The sequence below is a fragment of the Suillus paluster genome (genome assembly GCF_016628075.1).
Source record: "Suillus paluster strain FC165 chromosome Unknown EDB91scaffold_11, whole genome shotgun sequence".
NCBI lineage: Eukaryota > Fungi > Basidiomycota > Agaricomycetes > Boletales > Suillaceae > Suillus > Suillus paluster.
Window position 1 is genome coordinate 711,003 of NW_024537571.1, and position 15,827 is coordinate 726,829.

The following is a 15,827-nucleotide window of genomic DNA, read 5'->3' on the forward strand; positions in this document are numbered from 1 at the left end:
AAAATAAACAATATAATTTTCACTATTGACGTGACGCGACGCGATCTACACTTGCAAAATCAATGGACCAATCCTCCATCATCCAAGCCTTTCGTGATGCTTCCCTCGATGCGTTGGAAGTCGAGGATACTAATACAGGCCATCTCGGAGGATTTTGATGACAGCTTTTGATGCGCTCCGTTGACGAGAGGTGTGAGGAAGGTGTGATCATAGGATCCGTAAAAGAGGCGCTTGACGGAGCATCACCAGAAGTTCTGGACAGGATTTATGACACATCCTTTGATAAATATTTTGACGCAGGTGATTCAGTGCTGTCTGGCGAGTATCGTAGCTTCGAAGAGACCACTGTTAGGCTTGCCTTGGCACAGCTGACAACAAACTGTCAACAAACCCGCAGCATGTTGGTGTAGCTGGACATAAATTGGCAGATGTGTGCTTTGAAAATACACAGCGGAAGAGAGGCGTTATACCTCTATCATAAGCCTGCTAGGAACCGAGAATCAGTTGACGGAAACTAACTGAAACAGAATTGAGGCTAGGGAACGCGTCCTTAGTTTCCTCACCTCCCAGGACAGTGTTGAATCCAGGGGAGAAGGTCCCTCCATGAAGGACAAGGGCAAAAAAACCCGACCTCGACTGGGGTAATACCAATCGTGAGTGTGAAGAAGTCGACCTTGACTCGCAGCGTTCCAATTGGCAAAGGAGCAGGATGTTGACATCAAGTCTCAGCGAGCCGCCCTGCAAATGTTCACTGAAAACCGTGCTCAAGCGGGTGATGAACGAGAGCAAGGGGAAACTCACCGTGAAACTTCGAGCATAAGCCTGAGCGAAGGAGGGTGTGTCTCGCGTAGAAAAGCCGAAGCGGCTTGTGAGGGTTATTAAGGGCTCGCATCCGCGAGTTGGAGAAGGGACTCTCCAGTCCTGTCTAAGCAGGCTAACCACGTTGGATATGACATTTCATTGCGCTCACTTGGAGGTGCCTAAGAAGAGGCCTGACAAATGGGTAGTGCAGTAGTCAAGTCTCGTCGAGAGCTCGGTGTGGATTATTTGACAGACGCGTCAAACGCTCTTAAGTCTGGATCGATGAGGTATTGTGTATGGAATGCGATGATATTATTGGGAGGAGTCTGGATGGTGACCATGACGGTGTATGCGCCGTCCGATATGTCTGGGATAAGCATTGATGTAGTCAAATTCATTCGAGTTGTTTGATGAATCACATTCTGTCTATATTTCGACAGTCCGTGTCGGCAAGCGCCGAGCGCGGTCAAGTATAATGTGATGTGATGAGCCGTGCTATGTAAAACGCCGTAATCGACGTAAAGTACCCTGGGTAGACTCAGGAGTTCTCTGATGACTGGTACGATTGTTATCGTGCCTTCAAACGATTTGAATCATGCCTTTCCGATCTGCGTCGCATAACGGATGATATATCCGACGATGTGGGTTGTGCACGAGTCCTGCGGAAGGAGAAAAGAAACGGAACACGATCTGGAATATATGTCCCGACTCAGATATAAACATCATGGATGAGATCTGAGATGCAAAGGACGGACTCTAAAGGGGCGCTGTGCTCCGACCACCCACAAGAAGTACGGCATGGATACTGGACTTCTTGGAGCATTAAGATGTCACTTTCGTGACGGGGACGAAAATTGACGAGAAGGTGAGAGGAGTGCAAATTTTAATTAATTCTGAAGATAACTGGGTGAGATGGAGGTCATCGAGTCATCGACCCCATAAGCTGGGGTAGTGCACACCGACTGGTGTACAATTCAGAGTGTTGTAAAATACAGGCCGTGACGGAGATAGAGAGATAGGAGAATATATTATAAAGTCTAGAGATGAACGTCGTCTTCGACGTAAGGGATAGAGTCTAAAGAGAGTGCCATGTATGGGCTGTCCCACAACGAGAGCGTAGATGCTGGCCGTCTCGACGAGATGGAGATTTGAGTTGAGCTCGTGCCACAGTACATGCATACTCTGTTTGATGATAGACTTGATCTTTGATGGTTTTGAAATTGTGCTGAGGTAGTGCACACCGATGCACGAAAGGACATCCAGTGTCTTGGTGTAAGTTGCGAAGTGATAGAAGGGAGAGAGGAGATGCAGGATAAATTTGTCATTAACAAGATGAGACTAAAGACAGGGCCATGTTTCAAACGCCCGCCGCAAGAGCGAAGGTGATGGCCATCATAAGTATGGAAATTTGGGGATGTGAGGGTTGCGAAGGAAGACAGCACTTAGTAGGATCATGATCAGCGTCGAAGGGATGATTGAAGGAAGGAACATAACTCGGAGCTGTTCCCTTTGAGGATAGACTTAGAACTCGGCAGTTCACGTAGCTTTTTATACACTCTTCTCGTCGGCCCCTGACGACAGATTCGAGCTGGCATTGACCTTGCTCCGCAAGGTGACTTTTTGTTTCGCGCTAAAATTGCCAGTAGACCTTGGAGTAATCAAGTTACGGTCGGACCCGTCTGTATGAACCAAGTTCTCAATATCTTAATTAGGTGGCATTGTAGATATCAGGTTCCCTACATCGCCATGAAGAACGATATTTAGCATATAAAAGCAAGTCGGCTTCCTACTCTCCCCTTCAGACTTATTTCATCCCACACCGAGTCACCCTCACAAACAATGCGTTTCTCCTCTGTTCTCGCTGTTGTTGCTGCTTTGACAACATCAATATCTGCCAGTGATGCTGCCAGTGAGAGCTGTCCTTTCTTTTGCGTGCATATGAGAGAGTGCAAAGGCTGTGACCTGTACTATGGATGCGTGAGTATGAATAGTTTGCGTCCTGGATTTAACCACATGACCCACCGGCGTTGTAGTACTTCTTTATGTGCTGGGGCGACGGCAGCTCACGAGTGAGTCGTGTTTTTGCTTTCACATCGGTGCAGTGGTTGATGGCACAACGCGCGAGTTACTAGTAGTTTCAACTTTCAACGTGCTTGCTTCTGAAAATTTTCACTGCCACTCGCGCAATGGAATAGAGAAAATGTCTATTCCCGCTACCTTTAGGTAGCTGGGTATTTGTGGACGTGGAAAAGAGAAAAAAAGCGAGGATTTGCAGTGGCGGTGCAATGTGGATATATTCAGTGGTTTTTTCTCACATCTCGATTTTGTCGTCTTTTGTTTCATGGATAGATTCTTTATGTCATTTTTGGTTAAGGGTATAAATGTATCTGTTGCACGAGACGACTCTTCTCAAATTTCTCTACTCTCTGTGTCTTTCTTGAATTCTCATGCACTCGCTCGTTCTCGAGAGGGTGTGTTTCGGGCTCTTGTGACTTTGCTCGAAGGAGATATTCGGTTCTCTACTGATTTTCCGTTCGCACTTCGCGATACCTTGCCGGTCACGGTCGTCCTAGGTCGTGATTGGTACGCTTTCGACCACTGAAAAATGCGGAGCAGGATCATCAACAGCACTGACCGACTTTAAGATTCAGAAAAGTCCCGTACCAAATGACTGACAACTTTAAAATGACAGCCGCTTGCAATCTTTGTACTATCAGCTCTTTCTCGCTCCTGTGTCCGTAATCACTGTTATCAATGTTTCTTGAAATAGTGCATTCAACTGTATCTCTAATATTCTTGTAACACCAATAATCTTGATTGGCATTAGAACGACAGACTCGTTTGGAAACAACAATCCCAACATTAATTACAACGACTCAAAATCAAAATCGGAAAGAACATACCCCCCCCAAAAAAAGAAAAGGGTAGCGGGCACTGCCACGGATGTGGCCTTTCGCGACTTATATTAAAAATATGTTATGTACGACCAATGAATGACGCAGTTTTGTAGTCTCGTTGTACATAAACGTAGAAGCCCTCGATGACACCACGAAGGAAAAACTCAAAACTCAAAATTGTAAGTATTGATATGAAACTTAAGCTTGATGTGCGACTATCATTGCATCAGAAACCCACACCGCAGCGCGCATGCATACTTACTCTCCTTCCTCTACAGAACACGATTGATCAAGGATAAGAACGAGATAACAAGACAGGGAGCGCCCATCTCGAATTTTACGTCTTCGAATTTCCTCAAGTTCCTCCTCGACTGCAAGCCCAAAATGGCACCCTTGGCAGACTCGATGAGCTCGAGTACCTCAAGTACCTCGTAGCACAAATAAACGAGAAATTCACGCGCTCTAGGAGAAAGCAAAGGTTGTCGTTCCACCTCGGAAGACTCCCGCTCAACAGCTTAGGACTATTCTTATTGGTTCTCCTGGTGCCGGTTCCTGTCGCTGTCGTTTGAATACGTGGAAGACGGTTCTATGGTCTGTGATACGTGGGCTGAACACGGGGAAATGCGTAGTCTCCCATAGCCAAACCCATAGAAGGAAGACAGTCGTTCCGTCGTATTGGAAATGCGTGAACTGAATACAGGGAAGGAAACACAGGCCCCGCGGATACGTGACGAGTTCCGTGTCTGCCACTGCCTCGCGATGGGCGATATGCTTCGCGGCAAACGTTATATTTTTAGGGCACAACTATCACCCTGACCACCGAAACTGCTCAACGGTATGAGGGTGATATCGCCGGTGTTACCCTCAAAGACATCGATAATTGGCAGTCTGGTCCTGCTGACGCTAAGATACTGGTTCTCAATGGCGACTGTGAGTACACCATATCAGCTTCCTGTTCCCCAACAGGAAGTTGATTCCACCAAATCTTTGATGCTGACCTCGATACTTCCTGTGCACTAGCTTTTCGAACAGATGCGGATATCAACAAGAACAAGTCTGCGAACGGGACCTATACAAGCTTGGCAGCCATCTGCTGCTGCAACCTCTCCGCCTCCGACAGCGACGCATCACGAGAGTGCCGGCGATGAGGCTACCTTTGGCCTGGGCTCGAGCGCTAACATATCTTAGGATCAATTCGCGGCCAACGAGCAAATGTTCGGCGTCACTACTTCTTATGATTGGGAGGTTTACACCACTAAGTTGGATCGGACGGCTGCTGACTATAAGGAGAAGGAGCGTAAGGCTCAGCGTATTACTAGCGAAATATTGAATGTATGTCTGAGGCGCCGTAGGTTTATTTCAATTTGATTCTTTCAACACGGTGCTATAAACAATTCTCATATAGCAGAGGAGAAGAATGAACGTTGACGATAGCGGTATGAACGAGGAAGACAAACGCGTCCATCGAGTGTCCGGTCCGGTTTTGGTCTTCTAGATGAGGGACTGCGGTCCGAGGACAGAATGCTTGCATCTCACCAGGCGCTCGTTGGGCGCTCGCAAACACCAGGGCGCTGCGCCAGCCTTGGTAACAAGCCTTCTCCTGCGCCATCAACATCATCGGCTTCCAATAAGATATGTAACCATCATAAAACAGAGCCATTTAGGTTGCAAGCGCGAAAGAAGCCGTTAAATCAGTGTTCGCTGAGGTTGGCTGAGGTCTGCTTATAAGCACCTTAAGCTGATTGGCGCAAAGCCAAAAATGTCGAATGCATACCGAGTTATCATAAATTGATGATGCGGACCGACAACTGAGTACTTGAGTCAGAGTATGTATACAGAAACGTGAATGAACAGCTAAACTATGAACATACGAATCATGGGTGAAGTAAGTAAGATGCTACTGAGTGTATACTGAAAGCTCGATCTTTTTTAATAGCCCCTTGAGCGTGTTGCTACTCCGATTGCAATGGTGCTGCAACCAACCCTCCATTTCATGTCTGATATCAACAAGCTCCTCGCACAGGGGCAACTTGCCATCCGGACGCACGAGGCCAGGATTAAGCAAGAGATCGAATAGTTTCATCCATAAGTTATTCTGCCAGTAGCGCTTAAACGGCGTCGTGATCTTGTAAGGGGGTTGGGGCGTGATGGATGACGTTTCGATGTATTTGCCGAACAGCATGCAGTAGATGATGCCAGCGAGACCAAAGTAGTCGGTCTGATATGTCCAGGGGCGGTGCTCTCTTAGCTCAAAGCAATCTCGTGCATCTGTTGGCCAATCACCCGTAAACTGTTGGTTGTGAGGAAAGAGGGACGTGTCCAGTGTTCGCCCGAAATCGATGACTTTAATGCCCTTGTATTTCCAGCCACAATCACCAGAGGGCTGGTATAGGCTTGAGAGGGCAGATGCTCCGCCTGGGACGTCTTCGAGACGTAGAAGGCAGTTATCGATCTTGAGATCACCGTGGATGAAGCCTGCGCTGTGCATTCCTTCGAGGAAGCGCATGATCTCGATAGTGAAAAACATGACAAGCAGCTCATCAAGGCATGCCCCTTGCTGCGAGATACCAGTAGTGCCAGCACGGTTGACGATGTCGAGTAAGGTGCCTTGTGGGCATAGCTGCATAAGCAGGTGGCTTTCGTCGCGATACGCGTAGAGGGTATACGGTAGGACGAGGGAGCGGCGGAGTGGCTCGGGGAGTGTGCGGTGGATTCTGCGTAGGACGTGGAATTCCCATAGGTTCCGAGGCTTCACGACTTTGAGGGCAAGCAATGAAGCACTGTCCTCGTCTTCGTCCTCCTCATCGAAGTCTTCGTCTTCGTCATCTTCGTTCTTGGACGAAACATCTCGAGCTGCAAATACTGCCCCGAAACCGCCTTCTCCCAGTTTATCCACCACTTTCAGTCTCTTTCCTTCTAGGGTGACCATAAACGCATCGTCATCGAACCCCTTGGGGCTTGAGCCGCTCCCTCGCCTGCTCTTCTTGGCCGCGAACTTCTGCAGACCCTCGAACATACCTGAGTCCTGTCCTCGCAGGTCGTGGAAATCTTCGTCTGCAGGCAGGATGGAAAGCAGCGTGGACATGATTGCAGGGTCGAAGGGATTGCATGGATTTGATGGTCTGAAGGCAGACACTACTGCTAGAGCGTCTGAGAGACTGAGCGTCCCCGTGCGCTCCTCGATCACTTCCAGTTCTGCTGGGTGGTATTGCGGGACCGGTCCTGGACGGTCATAGGAAGCGAATGATGAGTCCGACTCGTCCCCGTCGTGCACGTATCCTCGCTCACGTTCGTCTTCCTCTCTCAGCTCTGCGGCGAGACGTTCTGCAGCCTCGACTGCACCATTCTCACCCGGCGTAGGGAACCCGCGAGTGCTAAACTCAAAGGTACGTTCCGTGATGGGCGTCATCACGTTAATCCTGCCGAAGCGACCTCCAAGAGGCTGCGGTAGCTCCTCCTCATACTCTTCTTCGAATTGGTCGCTGATGCTTGATGATGAAGAAAAGGGTACATCGGCTTCTGCCTCGATATAACCATCCTCAAAAGGCTCGTCGCTCGAGGAGAAGTTCTGCTGAGGGTCATCTGCGGGTTCACTGGATTCATCAGTGTAGGTCTCGGACGCCGGTGTCTCTGGCGCTAGAGGAACATTATGTTCCACTTGGTCTTCAGACGTGACAACGGCATTGTTATCCACGAATGCTTTGAACGTGCTCGGCTTCGGGGTGAAGACGTGCCCTGCATTCTCACTCCCTTCATGCGATGGTGGGCGACTGAAGACCTTGAATGGCGTTTTGGAGTCGACGAATGCAACGAATGGCGCTGCCTCCGACTTGGAAGCAGGAGGTTGAAAGACACTTGCGTTCTCATTTAGAGGGCTAGCCTTCGTCCCTTGTGAGTTGGGTCGGGTGAAGGGCTCTTTCTGAGATACAGGGGTGAACACGCGCGAGAAAACATTGTGTTTGACATTCTCGTTTTCTCGCCCCGAGTTTTCTTCGGAGATGGCTTTGAGGGAGGTGGAAGGTTTGAAAGAGGCAGCGGGAGTGCTGTCCTTTGTTGTGAGAGCACGCCGACCCATGTCAGGAGTGACGAATGTTTGTTTTGGGGGTTCGTCCACAAATGGTTTGAACTACCAGCAGATTTAGCATCGAATGAGAAAAATCAGTGTATGCGTACCTTTGCTGCAGGAGTACTATTGTCCTTGCGATTTGCGTTCTCGTCCACGAAGGGCTTGAATGCACCTTTCAAGAATAGAACTACAAATGAGCCCCAAGGACAAAATGAATATGCACTTACCCGGTGTCTTAGCGTTCTCGTTCTCCACATGGACAGCAGGTGGTGATTGTCTTGTTGCAGGTGTCATGGGCTCAATCCTCTTCACTGGCGCATGCTTGCTCCCAGGTACCATCCGTTTGACGGTCTTATCTGGGGAGTTATACATTCCAAACACATCTGCCAGCGCCTCTTTCGTATTGATCGTGACTGTTGGCTCTCCTACAGTCACCATGCTCTTGCGCTTCCCGTACCCCATGTTCTGTGTGCTTCGTGTGCCGTCGTCGTTGAAGTTCACTCGGATGGAGTCGCGTGATTCTGAAGGCGGAAGTGAGCCCCACTTCTTGTTGAGAAGTCCCATGGAGCGTGCGCGCACTTCAGCAGCGCTGTATTCGACACCATCCTCAGTGAAAAGCAGTGAGAGATTGAAGCGTAGCTTCTCTGGGCGCCTCCCTGGGACAGGAGGAGCGAGCATCGGGGCATAACGACCATGAGCTCTAGGACTTGATGAGGAAGCTTGTGGAGCACTAGATTTAGAGGATGATGATGGGTTTGAAGTACTCGAGGACGATGAGGGTTGCGGATCGTAGTTTTTGAAAGGATTCCTGCGAAGAGCATCGATTTCTTTGGACCCACTTGGTTTGGAGGTGATGGGTGTGGGTTTGGACGAGGAAGGGTTGCCTTGGAAATCGCGATAACGTTTCTTCAGCCTCTCGATTGGACGAGCATTACGGGTGATCCCGATACGGAACACCTTGTCCGCCTCGGTGTGTCTAGATCATGCAGATAAATGGTTCACCCAACTCGCACTACACGTTCCGGCATACAAGCCACTCACCTTCCCTCCTTTTCCAGTGCCCCAGCATACTCTTCATAGAGTAGTGCATACACGCATCCGATGTCGTGCTTTACGAGATATGAGTAAATTATGGTCGGTCTCTCGACTTGCTTCGCATACGCCGACCAGAGTTTCAGATATCTGAGATCGCCCTTGTACCTCAGATCATCCTTGAACCGTCTCGTGCTCTCCTCCAGCAGCTCAAGGAGACCGGATGTTATGTCATCTGCAGAATACTGTTGTATGGTCCATTTGACAAAATCGTCGTAGGCAGCGAGCGGGTCTTCGTCTTCCTGGAGGGCCTCGGCGATGCTAGCGCGATATTCCTCTTTTTCTTGATCGAGCTGAGGGTTGCGAGCGGGCGCCATTGCGATTTTGTGGTGGCGACGGTCGTGTGCACCGAAGGCAGCAGTGACAACGTTCGCGGTGTGCAGAACCTTTGTTGAGGTGTGTTTACGTCGCCGAACGCGACGCGTTGGGATCACGTGGCACAAAAACTCCCTGCATTCATTGATTAGTGACGTGTGGTCGTTCAGGAAGAGTGCCAAATACTGAGGCTGGAAATGTGTTTAGGCCATCACGTAGAGAAGGTGTAGAGTTAGTTCGCCGAAAATGCACCATGCCAGCTCACATGAGCAGTAACAGAACTCATGTATTACTTGCCGCAATACACATCGAATATCGTAAGTACCCAGCCAATATCAAGACAGCGTTGGATCCTTCATCAAATGGCCCAACACCCCTCCCTCAACACTCGTCTCCCATAACTCCACCTTTGCACGCTCAATCTCTCCGACAATTTGTCGCCGACGTTCCCGTGCCTTCTGGAGAATATCTTCTTTATGAATCGCCTTGACGCCAGCGCGACGAGAAACGGTAGGGGTCGATTTGTGTGTGGATTGAACAGACGATGCGCGAGAAACTTGAGTAGATGATGGTTGCAATGACGAGAAATGAGATGGGCCAGCCTGAGGATATGGCGTGTGTGTTGTCGGCGGGATGTATATGTGTGAGGGTGCAGAGGATGGTGGTGGAGGTTTAGCAGCGAACTGCAGTAACATTTTGGCAGCGGCCACTGAATCTACACCATTCGCGTGAAACAGGTGAGCAAATTTAGCGATCCAACTACTATGAAACAATATACCTTGGTCACTATATGCAGGTGGGGTGAGGGCTCCATCAGACGAATCAGTGGATGTGAATGGAGAGTGAACGAGTGCGGGAAGCTGGGAAAGTGAATTGTATGTGGCTGATGGTGGAATTGAAATGGCAAGAAGTGCAGGATCAATGGTGCAGTCGGGAATTATATGCTGAAAGGTATTGGTAGTTGTAGGTGATGCAGGAGATGGTGACAGCGTGCATCTCGAGGATTCAGAGGTGTGTATGGATAACTGCGAAGAATGTGGAACCTGATCGACATCAATCGGAGATGGATCGGATACAGTCTTGATCGACTCCAAGAGTTGTGTAATCAGATGCCTCGCCCGTTCCCGCTCCCATGTAGCGTGATATGCCTCAGGCCCCTCACCTTCAGGAAATGGATAGGGCACGTCCCAGTCCACCGCACCAGCAGGGACGCTTGTGAGTTTGCGACGTTTCAACGGGGGTGGACCGGTCGTGGTGGGCACACTGCATGGGGGCGAAGATGGGTGATGATGGGTAGATGATGGATATGTAGACGCAGCTGGAGAATTTCCCAGGAGTTTCAAGATGCTTGATAACACGGGAGATATACTTTTCTGTCTCATGAGGGTTGTGATGGCATCTTCTCCGTTGAGAGGAGGGAGTTGACTAGGATCGAAATAAGGCAGGTGAGAGAACTGTGCGACGCGCGTTGGGTCCAATTCCTCGACAATGATTGGATTGGAAGGCGTAGACCCCCGTTGTTGTGGAAGGCTGGTGGGCTTCACGTTCCCGACGAGGCCCGCTATGCCCAATAATGCTTCCTGGTTCCGCAAGAAATTAGAAGGCACCGGCTCATCTGGACCTGGGAGCGGAATGGGAGGGGGCGGAGGACGGGGTATGGAAGATGTTGATTTGGTTATTTTCCGTTTTCCCGCAGCCCTCGAAGAGGGACGAGATACCGAAGGAGCTCCTGATGACGCAACACGAGGCGATTGCGTCAAATGCAAGCTATTTTGCGCTAGCTGCAGTGGCAGGGCATGTGAGGGAGGAAGCTCGCGAGTGCTAAAGCCACCAAACGGCAAGGCTGGTAGTTCGGCTGGTAGTTCAGAACATGACATATGGGAACCAGGAAGTGCAATGGTCCCCACATTTTGTGTTATGCCTGTGCCCCTCTCTTGGGCTGCTTGAGCTGGTAACGCTGGTGACCTACCTCTAACTGGAGACGGGGGCGGCGAGCCAAAGAGAGAGTCTTCGTCATCTTCAAACATGCTGTTGCACAGGTTGTGTGAGTTAATGGGAGGCGAAATTTAGGGGGAGGGACACCTTAACAAGGCTGCGATGAATATCGGATAACTCCAGATGACACGAGGTAATCGTGTTCAGGGTTATGACTGGATAAGCAACGCGATATTAGGTCAATTGTCAAGTACTCCAAGTAGTTCGGCTCACAAGCATCAGATCATTTCTAAAGCAAACTGGAAAATGTCGAGCTCAACGTTGATATCGATGGCGACAACATTTGAAAAGTAGCCTTGGAAAGAATTTCGCATCGATGAAACATCACCAAACACAATATGATCACGTGGCACCTACAGCTAACGCTGAAGCGTTCAACTCAGAACCTGCAGCATTCAACCTATTTTTTTCCGAGCGAGCATTGGACTGATAACGCGAAAAATTATTCATTTTAATTCTTGGTCTGTGACACCAGCCCCCTCCTAGTCTCCCCTCGAAGGAAGATAGTCATTGATTTGATTTTACGCTCGAAGAAGGACAGCTATTGGATCAGGATTTCGAATAGAAAACCTAAGGAAGACAGACACGAGGGTATAGTGTCATAGGTTTCGCCATGATTCCTGCAACGATACTCACTGCTCACTAGCTTCAATCGAAGATTAGACACATGATAATTCATAACACACGCATATTGAAGGACTCGCGCGGGGCTATAATCAACCTGTATAATGCTGCTGGGGCTCGCGTCGAACATATAGTGAGATAACTTCATTGCCCGTCCGTAGCATCTGGAAGCCTTCCAAATGGTAGTGAATGCGTAATTTCCTGATGTACTCAAATTCGCTGTCGCGCACAGCGGCGAGTGCCAGGCACGAAGGTTACAGCGCTGAAGTGGCAAGACGTGGCTCGGCTACATATTGCAGGGGTCGCCGGTTAGTGGGGCAGAACCATTGAAGTCAGTTCTTATCTTCCTTCTATTGGGTCTGGCTAGGGGAGGCTAGTTCTGCCGGCACAGCTACTGGGAAATAGGTTCTGGACTTGCTGCGTGGAGTTCTGCCAAGTTCCGCCTAATATATCAACACCAGTACTGCCGGTATTCATATGGTGTTGTTGGTAGAACCGGTGCTGCCATTCTACCAATATTAATGACAATTCAGTCGAAGTTCGTCGGCAGAAGAAGGGGGGATTTCAGGCAGATATGTTCTTCCTACATCGCCATGAAGAACAATATTCAGCACATAAAAGCAAGTTGTCTTCCTACTGTCCCCTTCAGATTTATTTGATCCCATATCACATCCTCACAAGCGATGCGTTTCTACTTTGTCCTCGCCGTCGTTACTGCTTTGGTGGCATCAATATCTGCAGCGTCAATACCTGCCATTGACCCTGCCACTGGCGTAAAATGTCCTTTATATTGCCATTATTTGCAAGTGTGCTGCGTTGGGACGCAATGCAGACCCAGTGTGAGTACTATGAGTAGTTTGAATTTAACCACATGGCTCACCGGCGTGGTAGATATATGGCGCTGATATGTGTATGTCCTAAGCCAGTGGCGTGTCGTGATGGTGAACTACAGTGAGTCGTGTTTCTGCTTTCATGTCGGTGCAGTATGGTTGATGGCACGACCCGTCAGTTACTAGTAGTTTGTTGCTGAGTTGATCAATGCGCTTGCTATTTCACTGCCGCTCGAGCAATGGAGATATTGGAATAGGGGAAATCTCGGACACTTGAATACATACAATATGACGTGTACGACGCAGTTTTGTAGTCTCGTCGTAAGCTTGAACATAGAAGTTCTCGATGACACCACGACCTTCGATTACCCCCGCACCTCAGGCAGCACTTCTCCGAACTATTTAAAGGGTCTCAGACGGTGTTATTATGTTAGAGTTAATGGTCTAAGAGACCCGGCCTCGCCGATGTTCTAATATAGCACATACCTAACACTTATGCCTGGCTTTATCCAGAATCCTCCTGCAGCGCCTCCCTCGACCCTCACCGGTCTCCCCTTGATCCTCTGGATGCCCCGTACATCCTCTGCGACGCTCGGATACCTCGCCGACCTCACCAGCATCCCGTCCTGGCCAGGCTGCCAGACTTACCCTTGTGGAAACAAGCCGTGGCCAACGACGAGAAACACTGAAAAGACACGCGAAGCTAAACAGAACCACGTTCTGGATTGCGGATGACGACGACGACGGTAGGTACAAGCTAAGGAGAAGACGTGTCTAAGGCGAGATGAACATATGTGCATACGTACGTAAGCTACCAGGCTGACGTCATGCATTCATGCCTTCCTTAAGTGATCGTTTCAGTTGTTATACGCGCCGCTCAGCTACTGACATTAGTACTTGTCTTAACCAAGCCTGCAGTCTCTCTACCCTTAAAGGAGGACTCGGATCTGCTAGCTTCGAGTCCTCGAGAGCATCCAGGCGTGAAAGAAGCGGATACATATAACAGACTTATTTTGTGTATCCGAGACAGTGATGGAGAGAGAATAACTGCTCAACACCGACGAGACAGACGTTACTCAAGTACTCACCCCTTGCGCCTTGTAATGCTAATAGCCTGCCGGTACAAGTTCTGCAATACTTCCTAGTCCGATGAGCTAGCATCCTGAGCGGCACATCGGGACAGCGAGTCGCGTTTCTGCTTTCGCATTGCCACCGCGTTGCGGTTGATGCATGATGGGCCATGGCACAACGAGTTGTCCTTTGCTGACTTGGCCAATATGGTCATTCTTGGAGTCTCGACAAATTTCACCGCTGCTTGGGTAATAGAGGTCCTTTAATAGAGGAAAATACTCAATATGGGGCACTAATGTTCAAAGCGTTGCATGCTGGCACCTGTTACATAGAGTCCTTAGACTTAGCATTCGAGTAACTCAATGTCACGTGATGCCACAAATAACGCATCAACAAAGGACTCGTCAGATGGCGATTTCTTGCTCCACCGTCTCCAAGGACTACCAGCACGAGAGAACTGCGGTCCGCCTTGCAGATTGCACAAGCATGCTGGCACATGAGTACAAATTGCTCTGCTTGGCCAATTTTCCCAGAGCTCAAGCTGCACCTCCGGGACGTGCGCAACCCAAGCCACGTAAGGTAAGCTGCTAAGTTTTGATTCTCTTCTCATACTCGCAGAGAATTTGACGCATATACGCGCATATACTCACTCTAAAATGCCTGATGTTATTCTGAAGGTTTTATTAGGGCTGGAGGTAAGTCAACTAGTTGTTCAGCCACGTCCAAGGTAGTGGTTTGACTGAACACCAGATCTGCCTTCTCCGCTTTAAACTTGACCTCAAGCCCCCGAACATTGTCTCCTCAGTGTCAGCTACAGCTGTGGCACTCTTACCATCTACACTGTTAGCCCGGAAAATTATGATTGCGATATTATCGTCGCCGCCTCCATAGCTGACTCGGAAAAGTACTATCGCGATGTCGACGGTATCACCTGTCAAGAACCAAGTCCAGCAACGAGTCCCTCAAAACGGCGCTTGCTCCAGATGAGATGTGTCTCGAGATGGTCAGGGTAAGTGTTTCCCTCTGAGTTCTTCTGGCTCCGTGACGTGGATAACTTACTATCCTTACACAGACCACATTACCAGCGAAGACCCACCAGACACTGCAGAACTCTACGGCACTCCGAGGATTCGGTCTCCAAACTTCACTACCATAGTTATGGACTGTAATATATTTTCATGTCAAATTTTTACCACATGCCTGTTACCTGGAAGATATAATGTGCGACACCGAATCTTGGAAATTTGAATCCTACTATGACAGTGAATTTCGATCAGACATTGATTTTCACTCTGACACTGATCTTCGCTCTAGCATCAAATTCATTGTTTGTCAATGAGCGATTCAGTGTCGCCCAGCGACACTGATTTTCATCAACTGATGATTATCTTAGCAACAATTCCACCATTGTTCCGAGTGTGCATGTTTTCGTCGGACAGGATGGCCAGTTCCGTGAAGTTATCGGTGATGATTCTGGTTGGTGGGCGGCCACCAGGATGCTTTTCGTCAAGCATTTTAAGATGTCCCAAGTGCAGGGGGTATGCACGACAGGACGGTACAAATGATACAGTTCAACACACGGTAAAAACATATAGCTCCGAGTTTGCCGGCAATTGCCAGAGTGCCAAAACTGGCGCGGCGCAATGGCGTAGTATTGCCAACAACACTATAGAATGTGCTGAAACTGCGAACTTGAGCCCAAGGATTGCAATAGCCTCCTTGCGATCTATCTTCGCTTTAAAACCACCCTTCACCCATTGATCTACTGCCCGTTTGCCAATAATCCCACTACGCACGAGGGTAGCTGTGATAGCCCTTACACCAACAATAACTGGGGTTGCCATGAGGAAGTGAAGGAAGAGAGCTGGTGTGGCTATGCGGAATTTGATCAGCTGTAATGCGATTGCCGCGTTTCTTGAGAAAACCTATCACCGCCTCGATTGCTTTCTCAATTTCTCGCTGTTGTTTAATGTCATACCTGGCATTGCATGCGATCTGGTCGCCCATACAAAACTGAATAGCGCTGAATTTCTAGAAACTAGTAGTAAGTGGGATACTGGACACACAAAGTACCCCAGATCCAGCGTGCTTCGTTCTTACACAGCTTAGCTCTCGCCCCCCTTTCACTGGCTTGCT

General features: G+C 49.1%; 6 protein-coding genes across 6 annotated transcripts; 3 read left to right on the forward strand and 3 right to left on the reverse strand.

Moving 5' to 3' along the window:
• Positions 1-3,841: 3,841 nt before the first annotated feature.
• Positions 3,842-4,246, forward strand: EDB91DRAFT_1334933 (uncharacterized protein; the record flags this gene model as incomplete). The annotated part of the gene is made up of 2 exons (XM_041325474.1): positions 3,842-3,877; positions 4,013-4,246. Coding segments are annotated over 2 exons (270 nt in total), but the record flags the coding sequence as incomplete, so codon positions are not given.
• Positions 4,247-4,379: 133 nt separating this feature from the next.
• EDB91DRAFT_1245661 (uncharacterized protein) lies at positions 4,380-5,193 on the forward strand (the record flags this gene model as incomplete). The annotated part of the gene is made up of 5 exons (XM_041322578.1): positions 4,380-4,439; positions 4,496-4,632; positions 4,731-4,833; positions 4,887-5,030; positions 5,104-5,193. 5 exons carry the CDS (start codon positions 4,380-4,382, stop codon positions 5,191-5,193), a joined length of 534 nt encoding a protein of 177 aa, XP_041180229.1.
• A 266-nt stretch (positions 5,194-5,459) lies between these two features.
• On the reverse strand, positions 5,460-9,297 carry EDB91DRAFT_1117077 (uncharacterized protein). The gene is made up of 4 exons (XM_041318004.1): positions 8,806-9,297; positions 7,992-8,740; positions 7,872-7,936; positions 5,460-7,824 (listed from the first exon to the last, which is right to left on the reverse strand). Exons 1-4 carry the CDS (start codon positions 9,171-9,173, stop codon positions 5,596-5,598), a joined length of 3,411 nt encoding a protein of 1,136 aa, XP_041180230.1. The 5' UTR covers positions 9,174-9,297; the 3' UTR covers positions 5,460-5,595.
• A 129-nt stretch (positions 9,298-9,426) lies between these two features.
• EDB91DRAFT_1117081 (uncharacterized protein) lies at positions 9,427-11,455 on the reverse strand. Its single transcript, XM_041318005.1, has 3 exons — positions 11,380-11,455; positions 9,950-11,321; positions 9,427-9,886 (listed from the first exon to the last, which is right to left on the reverse strand). The coding sequence occupies exons 2-3, from the start codon at positions 11,196-11,198 to the stop codon at positions 9,507-9,509; spliced, it is 1,629 nt and encodes a 542-aa protein (XP_041180231.1). The 5' UTR covers positions 11,199-11,321; positions 11,380-11,455; the 3' UTR covers positions 9,427-9,506.
• Positions 11,456-12,876: 1,421 nt separating this feature from the next.
• Positions 12,877-13,392, forward strand: EDB91DRAFT_1117095 (uncharacterized protein). The gene has a single exon (XM_041318006.1). The coding sequence runs from the start codon at positions 13,116-13,118 to the stop codon at positions 13,353-13,355; it is 240 nt and encodes a 79-aa protein (XP_041180232.1). The 5' UTR covers positions 12,877-13,115; the 3' UTR covers positions 13,356-13,392.
• A 1,786-nt stretch (positions 13,393-15,178) lies between these two features.
• On the reverse strand, positions 15,179-15,778 carry EDB91DRAFT_75810 (uncharacterized protein). Its single transcript, XM_041328303.1, has 2 exons — positions 15,624-15,778; positions 15,179-15,564 (listed from the first exon to the last, which is right to left on the reverse strand). Exon 2 carries the CDS (start codon positions 15,533-15,535, stop codon positions 15,263-15,265), a length of 273 nt encoding a protein of 90 aa, XP_041180233.1. The 5' UTR covers positions 15,536-15,564; positions 15,624-15,778; the 3' UTR covers positions 15,179-15,262.
• Between the last annotated feature and the right edge of the window lie 49 nt (positions 15,779-15,827).